At 39.4% G+C, this 15472-nt stretch overlaps 1 protein-coding gene across 1 annotated transcript in view; it reads left to right on the top strand.

Moving 5' to 3' along the window:
* UNC13C (unc-13 homolog C) overlaps positions 1-15472 on the top strand; it is a 525683-nt gene that overhangs the window by 231892 nt on the left and 278319 nt on the right. Inside the window, exon 8 of the mRNA XM_070422420.1 lies at positions 5724-5943. Within this exon, the coding sequence (XP_070278521.1) occupies positions 5724-5943 (220 nt within the window). The remainder of the gene's footprint in view (positions 1-5723; positions 5944-15472) is intronic.

Here is a 15472-nt window from a genome sequence, read left to right as displayed (position 1 = left end):
TTTCTATGTATAGTGTCATGTCATCTGCGAATAAGGACAGTTTTACTTCTTTTCCAATTTGGATGCCTTTTATTTCTTCTTGTCTGATTGCTATGGCTAGCCCTTCCAGTACTATATCGAACAGGAGTGGTGTAAGTGGTCATCCCTGTCTTGTTTCTATTCTCAGGGGAAATGAGTTTAGTTTTTGTCCATTGAGTATGATGTTGGCTGTTATTTATTGCAGCGATGTCATTTTTCATTTCTTCCTGGTTCTTCTTCATTTCCTCTTGGTTCTTACACATATTGTTGAATTTGTCTTCCAACCTTTTTAGCGTCCTTATGACCATTGCTCTGAGTTCTTTCTCTGACATATTGCTTGCCTCCATTTCATTTACTTCATTTCCTGGTGATCCCTTCTTTTCTTTTGTCTGGGGTCTGTGTCTTTGTTTCCCCATATTCACTCCTCTCAGGGTATCTGGTTATGTAGCTCTGTCTCTCCTGCATTGACTTAAAGGCACAAAATACAACATGACAAGACACAATATATTCACTATACCAATAACCCCAAACAAATGTGACCACCAGATAAAAGAGAATTAGAGGAGAGAAAAGAGTGCAAAAGTGATATTGAGAAAAGGACAAAATGCAAAAGAGAAAAGAAAGAAGAAAAAAGAAGGGGAAAAATATATGTATTTGGGGAGAAAACTCCAAAAACCAACAACTAATACAAAAAATGCAAACACAAACACCCAGCTGAATCTGAGGAGGCAGAGCTTATTTCCAAAAGGTAAGGTCAAGGAATTGAATGAATGGGGAAATTTCCACAAATCAGTATAGAGGGGGTAGAAAGAGAATGAGCGAATGAGAAGAAAAGTAAAAAATAAAATACAAAAAAAGAAATACATACATCAGAAAATTTATATATATATATATATATATATATATATATATATATATATATAATATTTCCTCTTTCTTTAATCTTTATATCTATGTATTCCTCTATTATTGGAAAAGGAGAAAAGAGAGTAGGTAGGTCTGAGTTGGTTATTGGAATTAATTAAGCTATTAGTAGAGGATGAGAACAAGCGAGGAGTGAAAAAAACAGAAGCAAAAAAAAAGAAAAACAAACAACAAGACAGAAAGAAAGAAAAAAGAAAAAATTGGCTAGTGAAGAAAGAGGAGAAGTATACATGTACTTAGAGCAGGGGAGAGGAAATTAGATATACAAGTAAGATCAATTTTTAACAGGGAGTAAAAATAGTATAGAGGAAAAACTAAAGCAGGAACAGTGTAAGAGAAACAGGACAAAAAAGGGGAAAAGTGAGGAAGAGAGAGTTGGCAAAAAAAAAAATTGAAATAGAATAAAATAATGCTAAAATAAAAATAGAATGTAGAGCACTAATCCCAAAATAATATAAAATAAAATAAAGAAAAAATAAAACTTAAAAAGGTAAAATAATAGTAGTACTAATAATAATTAAAAATAAAAATATAATAATAAAAAAGTAAAATCAAGTGAGAAAAAAATTTAGTTTCTTAAGTAAAAGATAAAAAATAAAAAAGTGAAGTAGTGAAGGTCGATCACCTCCTCTACTGTTCTTCCTGGCTCATCTGTTTCCTGTCAGGTAGTAAGCACAGTGTTGAAGTTCCCTGGGATCCACCACTCCTCTGTGTCATAAGCCACAACCTCATTTTCAAGCAGGTAGGATCTCTCTGCTCACTTTGTTTCTCTGCCTGCCTTCAGTTGTATTTATACAAGAGTCTATTTCTGACAACCCCTGGGTGGCGGTGTTTCTGTATTAATTTCTGGAACTAAATGGCCCCATCTACCCAGTGTTCAGATTCTTCTTTCCTTGCTGCACTTAATACTGGGTTGGCAGAACAAACTGACCCAGAGCTGGTTTCCTGTTCATCTCTCCTTATTCTGATCCCCAGTTTCCACAAAAACAACTTTCTCCTGCCGTCTCTGTGAGTGTTTTTAATCGGAAGATCCTATGTACTGGACTTAGCAAGCAAAAGCAAGGAGGTAAAAAAAAGACAAAGGAACCACGCTGACTCGCGTCTTTTTCCCCTGGCACTGAGCAGCCGATATAGAACTTTAGGCTGCCTTTCTGGAAACAGTTTCCCATGGCTGTGGGCATATATCTAGAGTCCCCTTGGCCAGCAGCCCTTTGGACCCCCTTCCACATTCGAGGGCTACACCGACCCCAAGGGGTACTCATTTGGTGGGGTGCAGTCTCCCTCTGAAACTCTAGTCCCCAATACATGTGTTTCTTCCTCCAGCCTGGATCCCAGATCTCACCTCTCTCTAGACCAGTGGTTCTCAACCTGTGGGTTGCAACCCCTTTGGGGCTCAAACAACCCTTTCACAGGGGTCGCCTAAGACCATCCGAAAACACATATATAATTACATATTGTTTTTGTGATTAATCACTGTGCTTTAATTATGTTCAATTTGTACCAATGAAAAAACATCCTGCATATCAGATATTTACATTATGATTCATAACAGTAGCAAAATTACAGTTATGAAGTAGCAACAAAAATAATTTTATGGTTGGGGGTCACCACAACCTGAGGAACTGTATTAAAGTGTTGTCTCATTAGGAAGGTTGAGAACCACTGCTCTAGACTCGTGGTCAGCATACAGCAGCTCGCAAGCCACAGGCGGCTTTTTGGTCCCTTCAGTGTGGCTCTTCCACAAAATACCACGTGCAGGCGCACACGTACAGTGCGATTGAAACTTCGTGGCCCATGCACAGAAGTCGGTATTTTGTGGAAGAGCCGGTATTTTGTGGAAGAGCCACACTGAAGGGACCAAAGAGCCGCAAGTGGCTTGCGAGCTGCGGTTTGCCGAGCCGCAGTTTGCCAACCACTGCTCTAGATGATCTCTGACCTCTCCATCCATGGATTGCCTCACCAGCTGTGTTTAATTCACCAATTCCGGGTGGATGTTATTTCATTCAGCTGTTCCTTCTATCTGCTCTGTGAGAAGGCGCAGGGCCCATCTACATATTCAGCACCATTTTGTCTCCTGCTGGACAAGCTTTTAGGTGCCTGTGGCCAGGGAGGTTGGAATCTTGGTGTTTGTGGGTTCGCAGCTGAGACAACTGGGCATTGTGGTTGTAGAGTCCTGGGAGGTATCCGAGGTCTCCCCTGTTGAAGGTGAGGCTGGGCTTCCAATCACAGCCACTCTCCCCTTCAAGATGGTGCAGTCTCTGCAGCAGAGCCGGCCACTCCGGGAGAGATTTTAGCAGTAGTAAAGGCTACCCAGCCAGTGGAGCCTGGTCAGCCAGTCCCCAACAGTCCTGTGGAATATATCTGTCCCTCCCTCACACATACACATGCTTCCCGCATGTCCACGCACTCTCCTTTCACTCTCTCACTCACTCACTGTCTTGCAGCCTGCCTTCCCGTTGGCCGCCATCTTCAGGAACCTGAAGGAACTCTTAACAGTTCTTTGCAACACATCTTGATTATGAAATGAACTTAAGAGATTTACTTGGCACAGCTACCTTTGAAAAGTAATAGATCCAGTTGTTCTGCGTATATAAACCCTAGTACAGGGTCTCCCACTTGAGGTATTCCCTTGTTTGACCATCCTGCTGCTCTGTAGACTCACATGAAGCATAAAGAGCTCTGACTAGACCAGTGGTTCTCAACCTTCTGGCCCTTTAAATACAGTTCCTCATGTTGTGACCCAACCATAAAATTATTTTCGTTGCTACTTTATAACTGTAATGTCGCTATTGTTATGAATCATAATGTAAATATCTGATATGCAGGATGGTCTTAGGCGAACCCTGTGAAAGGGTCGTTCAACCGCCAAAGAGGTCGCGACCCACAGGTTGAGAACTGCTGGACTAGACCCTCATGGGTAGCAAGCCTGGATCGTGCTGTTCAAAGTTAGAAAAATTGTTAGTAAAGCTTAACTCCCTCGTAGAGAATCTCCAAGGGCCATTACCAAACATATTCTTGGAAAACACATAATAAGAAAAATGTGTAATAATAAAAGCGTAACATGCTAATTAGACAAGGAAGTCCTTCTGGATGACTTTCTGGATGAAGCTGGGGCTGCAAGGGAAGCCTGGGTCCCAGGTGCCTGCCAGTGGCCAGAAGGAAGCCCAGGTCCTGGGTGCCAGAGGGAAGCTGGTGCCGGCAGCTGGGGAAGGAATGCCTACTCTTGCATGAATTTTGTGCATCGGCCTCTAGTGTAATAATAAAGGGAAAGATGCTGTTACCATAATGTGGAATTGAAAAATAATGGGAAGTTGGTCATTTCAATGCTGTGAGAAGATATTCCAAAATGAGTTTGAAGGATGATGAATGCAAAATATAAATGCCCTACTTCTAGTATTACTTATCAGCGAGGCTCTTACAGGATTTATGTAAATAACTATTTCTTATGCATCAGGCAGTTGTGTGAAATTACCTGTAAATGTAACTTCAGGGAGTGCTAGTCTTTCTCTCAGGAAGTGATCTGCTTAGTGAGATATGAGAAGTCTAGAAAAAGACTTATCCAAACAAGCCTCTTTTTCTATTGATTGACATTTGTTGATTGAAAAATCTATCACCAACACTATTATTTTGTATTTACTCGATTTTTGAAGTCTGTAAATGTTACCATCATACAATTGGATCTTCAACTAATACCGTAGATTGACAGAGTAGAGAGGAAAGTGAAGCTTAGAGACCTTAAATCGTTCTGTAGATTATAAGACTCTTGGCAGAACATTCATTCACGTCACAAAATAATATGCCATGCCCATATTATGTGCCAGGGTCCATGATAGGCACTATTTAGGCACTAAGGGAAGAAATATGAAAGACAGTTCTTGTCTAGCACAGCCTATTTGAAATATCATGTGATGGGGCCTATGCTAGGGGTCTCAGATTTCCTAGCTACCCATTCAGATTTTTCCACCCCACCAAAGGTTTGTTATTAGAAAGTCTTTCATATGCTATGAAAAACTATCTCCTTTTAAAATACAAATTACCATGGGAGTGTGCCACATTTAACCTTTATCTGCTGCAATTCCTTTCTTGTGAACTAGTCGTTCTGCTCTTTCCTACAGGATAGGCAATGAAAGCAGTTCTTTGCAGAAAGAACTATAGAAACATAGTTTAGGGATGGGGAGGTGTGAAGTGTCAGGGAGGGTACAAAGTCATTTTAGAGAGGCTTGGGTAGGATCCAAAAGAGTGCTGAGGATGATTCTAGAAGGTAAGGGTCAGCATTGAGAATACAGTTCATCCACTTTACAATTTACCATGAATGAACCTAGACTAAGGATATTAATATAAATTCTTTTTTTTTTAATTAATATTTCCTGGGCACATATTTAAGCCTGAGACTAGGTTAGGCTCTGGGGATCCATGTAGCTATGAACTAGATTGGTTTCATCCTTGTCCTCATTGAGATTAGAGTATAGCAGGGACATGGACATTGTCAAGTAGTTTGAGCTCTTTAGTGCTATTCAAGAAGCGCATACAGTAGAGCCCAGTCCAATCTGGTAGATGCAGGAGTTCTTCAAGTTCATCTAATTGAATTGGGCCCTGGAACACTGAGAGAAGAGTGAGTGAGCAGAGTTACTGTGCTCACTGTCTTCACTTAAATCAGTAATCAGGGAACTCTGTCAAAAATAGCATTTTCAGGGAAAAGTGATACAAATTGTTTGTTTTACATTGAAAATTTCCAAATCCACTGACTTAGCTTGCCTGGGGAACTTCTCTCTTCTTCACAGAAAATACATGTCTTCAAGAAGACCTTGCAGGCATTGATCTACCCCATGTCTTCCACCACCCCACACAATTTTGAGGTCTGGACAGCCACGACACCAACCTACTGTTACGAGTGCGAAGGGCTCCTGTGGGGCATTGCCCGGCAAGGCATGAAGTGCTTGGAGTGCGGAGTGAAGTGCCATGAAAAGTGCCAGGACCTCTTGAACGCCGACTGTTTGCAGAGTGAGTACTTGGCTAGGCTGAAGAGGTGGTTTTGTGGCGCCCTCCTTACCCTATATATTTTCAGGTTAGTCCTCTTCAGCTCTTGCTAGTTTTCCTACCACATATGCAAAGAAACACATACTGCCCATTCGGTCATGTAGTTGAACTTGGTCCGATTCCTACAGTGTTGAACTCACTCGGAGCAATTAGATTTCTCAGAGTGAGGACCTAGAGTACAATTGCACTGACATCCAGTAGAAAACTTTACAGGACTCCCGGTTGATTTTCTCATTTTACCTCATCATAGCTCCAGGGGGGTAAGTGAGAATATGTAGAGTCATGTTCCTCAAATGGGGGCTAACACACACCCCCGTGATTCCAGCAACTGGAATTTTTTCCAAGCCTATTTTGTGTCTGATTGAAGGAGTCATCTTCATCTACATCCCATGCACAGGCCTTAGATTGGGAGGTCTTGTGTTTGAATGTCAAAGACAAACCTATGTTACCAAATACTTGATCTTAATCAATAAATTTAACTTTTTAGGCTTTATTTTCCTCCCCCAAATGAACAGGAATCACAGATTTACCTCAGAATTATTGGAAATAGTCTCTTCTAATTGTCTGGCACACAGTAGGTGCTCAATGAATCTTAGTAGCCCTTCCACGCTTTCACGCTTCCAAATAAGTACTTGTGTCAACTTTCATGACATGTGTTATTATAAATTTTCCATTTTCAAAAAAAAATAATTATTTTTACTGATACTTTAGATTCAGTCCAGAAATGCCAAAATATCACACTCTAAAGTACATATTACTGACTTTCACTGCCTTATTTATTTGGTCATGTGTGCTGACCTTAAATAAATTAAAAAAGCATTGCCCGAGAAATATATTTGAACATGGATTTTTAATTGCAAATAATGTTTTGTTTTGTTTTTTCACATTTAAACACTGTCCCCTCTGTTCATTGTTTATATAAATGCGGTCAATGTAAGGTTCATGGGTTGCTAAGGGATAGAGGAAAATGTCAAAGTAAGGATTAAATAAGAAATGCTTTCACGGCTGGCATTTGTAGTAACAGGAACATACATTCTATAATTTTCTCTACCTGATTAGTATTCTTCCTACATAGTCCGATCAGTTTGAGTCTAATAGTAATAAATGTATTTTCTTAGCAAAAAAAAAAAGTAGTAGTATTCCTCTGGGATGCTACTGAAAAAAAAGTTATATATATATATATATATATATATATGTAAAAATTGTTCAGCTAATTTACTTAAAGTCTCATAATTCAATTAAAATCCAATCCATTTGTTTAGAAAATGAATTGTAAAATAGGCACCTAAGAAATGAGCTTATTAGGTCAAGGACGTTTGAAAAACAGATCGGAAAAGTATTGCCATCTAGAAACAAATGGCTTGAATCCCTTTAAAAAATGATACAGATCATACCTGAGAAATGAGCTTATCCTTCTTTCAATCCTTTAAAGAACAGAAATGCCACCCAATTTTTAAGCTTTAGAAACATTTTCATAATCCATTTCCTTTTCTTAAGACAACATATATTATTGGATTTTGGCCAATAAACTAGGCAAATTTTTCATTGAGGTTATTCATAAAAATGCACATATAAATGGGAAGAATCAACAATAGTTCAGATAAATGAGAGTAGATATATATGTTCCAGGAAGAGGGTATTTTTTTTAACACCTCCCTTTTTTGCAAAAAAGTTCACTTCCACATTGAACACAAATGGTTTTTCAAGTATATGAATTCAGCTTTACCACTTTCCACAGTAACTATCAAATTTAAAATTCTCCCTATGCAATTAGTGACATTTCTTTAATAAATTTCTCTTGATCATTGCTTTAAGCTAGATATTTACAGTGGGAACACCTTGCATGAGATATTTCCATGTATGCCATCATTGAAAAGGAAGGAATAAAAAATTAAGACGTTAAGAGATATCAGAGTTGGAAGGTGTAGCTAATGCAACCTCCTTCTCAAAATGGTCATTCAGTCTCTGAACACCTCCAAGGAAAATTTAATACCTTGAGAGACAGCTAAATTCATCACCAGTGTATGAATTAAAATTTGAACTAAGTCCTTCCTGCCTCCTTTAACTTCTATTATTTAAGTCAAATCTTACCTCTAGAGAAAACATTTAATACATTGATTCCATTGCATATAACAGTTTTCACATACTTGAAAATAAGTTTTCTTTAGGTTTCTAGGACTCATTTTTCAGCTAATCCTTTTCTGCAGTCTGTCAATTTACACACATATTCTTTCTCTCACATGCACAAAGGAAATAAAAAGACTTTACACAGGGTCAAAAGAGAGAGTATTTAAATTTACTTCAAATTGAGTTGAGTTTAATATTTCATTTCCATCAAGTGTTGGGTCTGTGACTTATACATTTGCGGTCAAGTGGGATCAAATCAGATTATTATAAAATCCCATTCACTGCTTCAGTACTTCTTTGACGGTTCGGAGCTATAGGAAAACATCAAATAAGTTCCCTGAACAGTCTCATCTTAGCTCCTCTTCGACTAAGTTTACTTGGAGGTGCTTCTTATACTTGTCTGTCTTCCTGGCCCAAGGCTCTTAGCTATGTAGTTATAGGTGGGAACAGAGGCCCTGAGAAAGAGAACTGGCTTTTCTTTCTGTTTCAGTTCCAGGCCAGTGGCAGTAGCCAGGGTCTCACTGCCCCTCCCCCCTTTTGTAATTAACTCATTTGGGTCTTGCTATCTAAAAAGACCTTTTTTTTTCTTTCTGATTTTTGTAAAACCTTAGGTTGTTGAAGAATTGAGATGTTAGTGACCCTGAATGATGTTAATATAACCCATAAGGAACTTGCTATTACAGTTATGGTAGCAACTTTAATCTAGAAAAAAAGCAAAAAAAGTATATGTTGGCTGGAATGAGGATGTGTGCAGAATGAAGCATATGTAGAGGAGAGATCATATGTAAAATATTTTCTTTATCTTTTCAAAGTGGAAAAGAGACAACGTCAATATTGGAAAAAATATGCAAATACCATGGTATCTAACCCAACGGGCCTTTACTCTCTTACATATTTCCAAGGAAGGAATCCCAGAGTCCCACTGAATAAGCATTCGGCCTAATAAGGATGGAAAGTATTTCTCCAAAAGTTAAAGAAAGCAGCATCTCATGGGAGTTTTTGTTTGTTTGTTTGTTTGTTTGTTTTTGTTGTTCTCTGTGTTCCCCACTGACATTGTATAAAGCTCATGTGTCCTAATTATTACCCATTGCAAATTCGTAACATTGGGGATATAGGCAGACGCGTCCCAGGTCTTGTCCCGGAGCAAACGGAGTAAGCAGCTGAAACTAATAACACCCACCCCGAATTGGCAAATTTACTCAGCTGGTGAGACGGTTTGCAGCCGGGAAGGGCAGACCTCCCCTGGAAAGGTTAAAAACCAGGGATCTGGGCAGGAATGTTTGCCAGACCTGAGCCCAGAGGGTCGGAGGGAGACCGCATGGCAGACAGCCGCGTCTCTTGGGACAGACACAGACCCTGACCAGGGTAAGGAGTTCCGCGGGTTTGCTGGCGCCAGGAGATTTGAGATTTGGATTTTGTGATTGCGGAGAACTGAGACTAAAGGGGGCATCCTGAGGAACTGATCAGACCATGCAGTGCCCATAAGAGAGGAGCGTTTCCCAGACCATGCAGTGCTGGTAAGAGAGGAGTGTTTCCCAGACCGGTAAGAGAGGAGCGTTTCCCAGACCGCAGATCCAAGCAACAGCAGCCCCCTGATCACCGCAGCCTCCTGATCACCACAGCCTCCTGATCACCACACCCTTTGTCTGTGGAACAGCAGCTGTACGTGAAGCCTCCCCCCACCAGCCAGAAGAGCCAACACAGCTGTGAACAACACCCACCAGAGGAGCTGCTGCCAACTGGAAAGCAGCTGCTACCGCAACCGTCTGAGCAGCAACCACAACCCAAGGAGCCCCTGCCACCCAGGGAGCAGCCACTGAACATCTCAACATCTACATATGTCAGCGAGATCAAACATGGGTAGGCAAAGAAACCCCCAAAGGAAAGAAAAGGAGAACTCGCCAGAAAAGCAGCTCAGTGAGACAGAGATATGCAACATGACGGAAAAAGAATTCAGAATAAGGTTCCTAGAGTACATGCACCAGATGTTCAAGAAGCAAGAAGAAACAGATGAAAAACTCAACTACTTATGCAAGAAGCTAGAAGAAACAGATGAAAAAATCAACAACTTAAGTAAGTCCCAAGAAGAAATGAAGAGCGACATAGCTTCAATAAAAAACTCCATTGAAAGTATCAACAGTAGACTGGGAGAAGCGGAGGACCGAATTAGTGAATTAGAAGACAAGGAAGCAAAACACACTCAAACTGTACGGCAAATGGAGAAAAAAATTAAAAGACAGGAGGAGAGCCTAAGGGAGCTTTGGGACAACATGAAACGAAACAACATACGAATAATAGGGGTGCCAGAACAACAGAAAGATGAACATGGATTAGAAAACCTATTCGAAGAAATAATATCAGAAAACTTCCCTGAGGTGGGGAAGAAAAAAGTCACACAAGCCCAGAGAGTCCCAAACAAGGTGAACCCGAAAAGACCCACACCAAGACACATCATAATTACCATGGCAAATGTTCAGGATAAAGAGAGAATCTTACAGGCTGCAAGAGAGAGACGGAAAGTAACATACAAGGGATCTCCCATTAGATTATCAAATGATTTCTCAACAGAAACACATCAGGCCAGAAAAGAATGGACGGAAATCTACAAAGTGATGCAAAGCAAAGGACTGAATCCAAGAATACTCTATCCAGCAAGGCTATCATTCAAAATTGAAGGGGAAATAAGAAGCTTCACAGACAAAAAAGGGCTAAGGGAGTTTATCACCACCAAGCCAGCCATGCAAGAAATGCTAAAGGGACTGGTGTAAAAGAAGAAATATCAAGCTCAGAAAGAAAACAGCCACACACACACACACAAAAAGAAATGGCTACAAACAAATACCTTTCAATAATAACTTTAAATGTAAATGGACTAAATGCTCCAACCAAAAGACATCGAGTGGCTGAATGGATAAAAAAACATGACCCATACATCTGCTGTCTACAAGAGACCCACCTCATTAGAAGGGACTCACACAGACTGAAAGTGAAGGGATGGAAAAATATCTTTCACGCAAATGGAAAGGAAAAGAAAGCTGGGGTAGCAATACTTATATCTGACAAAATACATCTCAAAGTGAAGGCCATAACCAGAGATAAGGAAGGCCACTTCATAATACTAAAGGGATCAATACAACAAGAAGATATAACCCTGGTAAACATATATGCACCCAATGCAGGAGCACCCACATACATAAGAAAACTTCTGGAAGATATCAGGGGAGAGACCGACAACAATACAATCATAGTAGGGGACTTTAATACACCACTGACATCACTGGATAAATCCGCTAGATAAAAACTCAGCAAAGAAACAGCAATCCTAAATGACTCACTAGATCAGATGGACTTAATTGACATCTTCAGAACACTTCACCCCACAGCTGCGGAATATACATTCCTCTCAGGTGCTCATGGGACATATTCAAAAATAGACCACATATTGGGTCACAAGCAAAGTCTCCACCAATTCAAGAAGATTGAAATCATAAAAAGCTTCTTCGCAGACCACGATGGCATAAAGTTAGAAATAAACTACAATAAAAACAACCCAAAATACTCAAACACTTGGAAGCTGAATAGCATGTTATTAAATATTGATTGGGTTACCGATGACATCAAAAAAGAAATTAAAAACATCCTGGACACTAATGACAATGAAAACAGAACAATCCAAAACCTCTGGGACACAATGAAAGCAGTCCTGAGAGGAAAGTTTATAGCTGTACAGGCCTATCTCAAAAAACAAGAAAAAATGGTAGTCAATCATCTAACTCTACAACTCAAAGAATTAGAAAGAGAGCAACAAGAAAACCCCAGAGTGAGCAGAAGGAAGGAGATAATAAAGATTAGAGCAGAAATCAATGAAATAGAGACCAAAAAAACAATACAGAAAATCAATGAAACCAAGAGCTGGTTCTTTGAAAGGATAAACAAGATTGACAAACCCCTAGCCAGGCTCACCAAGAAGCAAAGAGAGAGGTCCCAAATAAACCAAATCAGAAATGATAGAGGCGAAATAACAACAGACCCCACAGAAATACAAATGATTGTTAAACAATACTACGGGCAACTCTACTCCAACAAACTAGACAACCTGGAGGAAATGGACAAATTCCTAGAAAAATACAACATTCCAAAACTCAATCAGGAAGAATCTAAAAACCTCAATAGGCCAATAACTATGGAAGAAATTGAAGCAGTCATCAGAAAGCTTCCAGCAAACAAAAGCCCAGGGCCAGACGGCTTCACAGGGGAGTTCTACCAAACATTCAAGGAAGAACTAAAACCTACCCTCCTCAGACTACTACAAAAAATTCAAGAGGAAGGAACGCTTCCAAGCTCATTCTATGAAGCCAGCATCACCCTAATACCAAAACCAGGTAAAGACATCACAATGAAAGAGAATTACAGGCCAATATCCCTCATGAACATAGATGCCAAAATCCTCAACAAAATCTTAGCAAATCGGATCCAGCAGTACATCAGAAGGATCATACACCATGACCAAATAGGATTTATCCCAGAGATGCAAGGATGGTACAACATCCGTAAATCAATAAATGTGATACATCACATAAACAAATTGAAAGAAAAAAACCACATGGTCATATCAATTGATGCAGAAAAAGCATTCGACAAAATCCAACACCCATTTTTGATAAAAACTCTCAGAAAGGTGGGAATAGAAGGATCATACCTCAACATAATAAAAGCCATATATGACAGGCCCACAGCCAACATCATACTCAATGGACAAAAACTAACACCATTTCCCCTAAGAACAGGAACAAGACAGGGATGCCCACTCTCACCACTCCTGTTCAACATAGTACTGGAAGTATTAGCCATTGCAATTAGGCAAGAAGAAGAAATAAAAGGCATCCAAATTGGAAAAGAGGAAGTAAAACTGTCCTTATTTGCAGATGACATGATATTATACATACAAAACCCTAGAGACTCCATCAAAAAGCTACTAGACTTAATACATGAATTTGGCAATGTAGCAGGATACAAAATTAACCCCAAGAAATCTGAGGCATTTCTATACACCAATAGTGAACTTTCAGAAAGGGAGATCAGAAAAACAATCCCATTTACAATCGCACCAAAAAAATTAAGATACCTAGGAATAAACTTAACTAAAGAGGTTAAAGACCTCTACTCAGAAAACTACAGGACGTTGAAAAAAGAGATAGAGGAAGACATAAACAGATGGAAGAACATACCATGTTCTTGGATTGGTAGAATCAACATCATTAAAATGTCCATACTACCCAAAGCAATCTATACATTCAAGGCACTTCCCATTAAAATACCAATGGCCTTCTTCAAAGATCTAGAACGAACTCTCCAAAAATTCATCTGGAATAAAAAAAGACCCCGAATAGCTGCAACGATCCTGAGAAAGAACAAAGTAGGTGGGATCTCAATGCCAGATATCAAGCTGTATTACAAAGCCACTGTTCTCAAAACTGCCTGGTACTGGCACAAGAACAGACATATAGATCAGTGGAATAGAATAGAGAGTCCAGAAATTAGCCCGAACCAATATGCTCAATTAATTTTTGACAAAGGAGGCATGAACATACAATGGAGCCAAGATAGTCTCTTCAATAAATGGTGTTGGGAAAATTGGACAGACATATGCAAGAAAATGAAACTAGACCACCAACTTACACCATACACAAGAATAAACTCAAAATGGATAAAGGACTTAAATGTATGACAGGAAACCATAAAAATTCTAGAAGAATACAAAGGCAACAAAATCTCAGACATATGCCAAAACAATTTCTTCACTGATACAGCTCCTAGGGCAGTTGAAACTAAAGAGAAAATGAACAAATGGGACTACATCAAAATAAAAAGCTTCTGCACAGCAAAAGAAACCATCAACAAAACAACAAGAAAACCCACCTCGTGGGAAAACATATTTGCCAACGTCATATCTGATAAGGGCTTAATCTCCAAAATTTATAGGGAACTCATACAACTTAACAAAAAGAAGATAAACAATCCAATCAAAAAATGGGCAAAGGATCTAAATAGACACCTTTCAAAAGAGGACATTCAGAAAGCCAAGAGACATATGAAAACATGCTCAAAGTCACTAATCATCCGAGAGATGCAAATCAAAACAACAATGAGGTACCATCTCACACCTGTCAGAATGGCCATCATCAACAAATCAACAAACGACAAGCGCTGGAGAGGATGTGGAGAAAAAGGAACACTTGTGCACTGCTGGTGGGAATGCAGACTGGTGCAGCCACTATGGAAGGCAGTATGGAGGTTCCTCAAAAAATTGGAAATGGAACTCCCATTTGACCCTGTGATCCCACTTCTAGGAATATATCCCAAGAAACCAGAAACACCAATCAGAAAAGATATATGCACCCAGATGTTCATAGCAGCACAATTCACCATAGCTAAGATCTGGAAACAGCCTAAGTGCCCATCAGTAGATGAATGGATTAGAAAACTGTGGTACATCTACACGATGGAATACTATGCTGCTGTTAAAAAGAAGGAACTCCTACCATTTGCAACATCATGGATGGAACTGGAGAGCATTATGCTAAGTGAAACAAGCCAGTCAATGAAGGAAAAATACCACATGATCTCACTCATTCATGGATAATAAAGACCATTACAAACTTTTGAACAATAATAGATACAGAGGCAGAGCTGCCTCAAACTGATTGTCAAACTGCAGTGGGAAGGCCAGAGAGAGTTGGGGGGCAGGAGGGAGGGGAGTAAGAGATCAACCGAAGGACTTGTATGCATGCATATAAGCATAACTAATGGACATAAGACACTGGGGGGTAAGGGAGGGTAGGGGTTTGTCAAGGGTGGGGGGGAAAAAAGGACACTTATGTAATACCCTTTGTAATACTTTAAGCGAAAAATAAAAAAATAAAAAAAAATAAAAAAAAATAAAAAAAGAAAAGAAAATAAAACAATTTTTAAAGAAAAAAAAAAATTCGTAACATTGGAAAGTCTGGCTAGGGTACTCCTGTCTGCAAACTAGATATCGATTCTCTTTCTTTGTATTTGTGTTGCCACATTCTGCAATAGTGGTAGCTTAAGATGGTTATTTGTATCGAGCAGCTTCTGTGGGTGGGAGCTCTATGCTGGGCTTTCAGAGCTCAAAAGGAAGTAATTGATGTTGTCTCTCAACTCAAACCTATTTTCTAAAACTTAATTCAGATGAATAGATGTGAACACATATCTTGGAAACTTTTGACATCTACTCTTTCAACAGCAATTATACAAAATATGCTAATGTAATGAATACTCCGGAAGCTTAGAAGTAGAATTCTGCGTATTCACTGCGATACAAGGAGACCATAGCCTTTATTTC

The sequence above is a fragment of the Myotis yumanensis genome, unplaced genomic scaffold, assembly GCF_028538775.1.
Source record: "Myotis yumanensis isolate MYYU_CA2020_CCGP unplaced genomic scaffold, mMyoYum1.0.hap1 SCAF_1, whole genome shotgun sequence".
NCBI classification, from domain to species: Eukaryota; Metazoa; Chordata; class Mammalia; order Chiroptera; family Vespertilionidae; genus Myotis; species Myotis yumanensis.
Note: the sequence above shows the minus strand (reverse complement) of the source record. Positions and strands in the feature narration are given on the sequence as shown.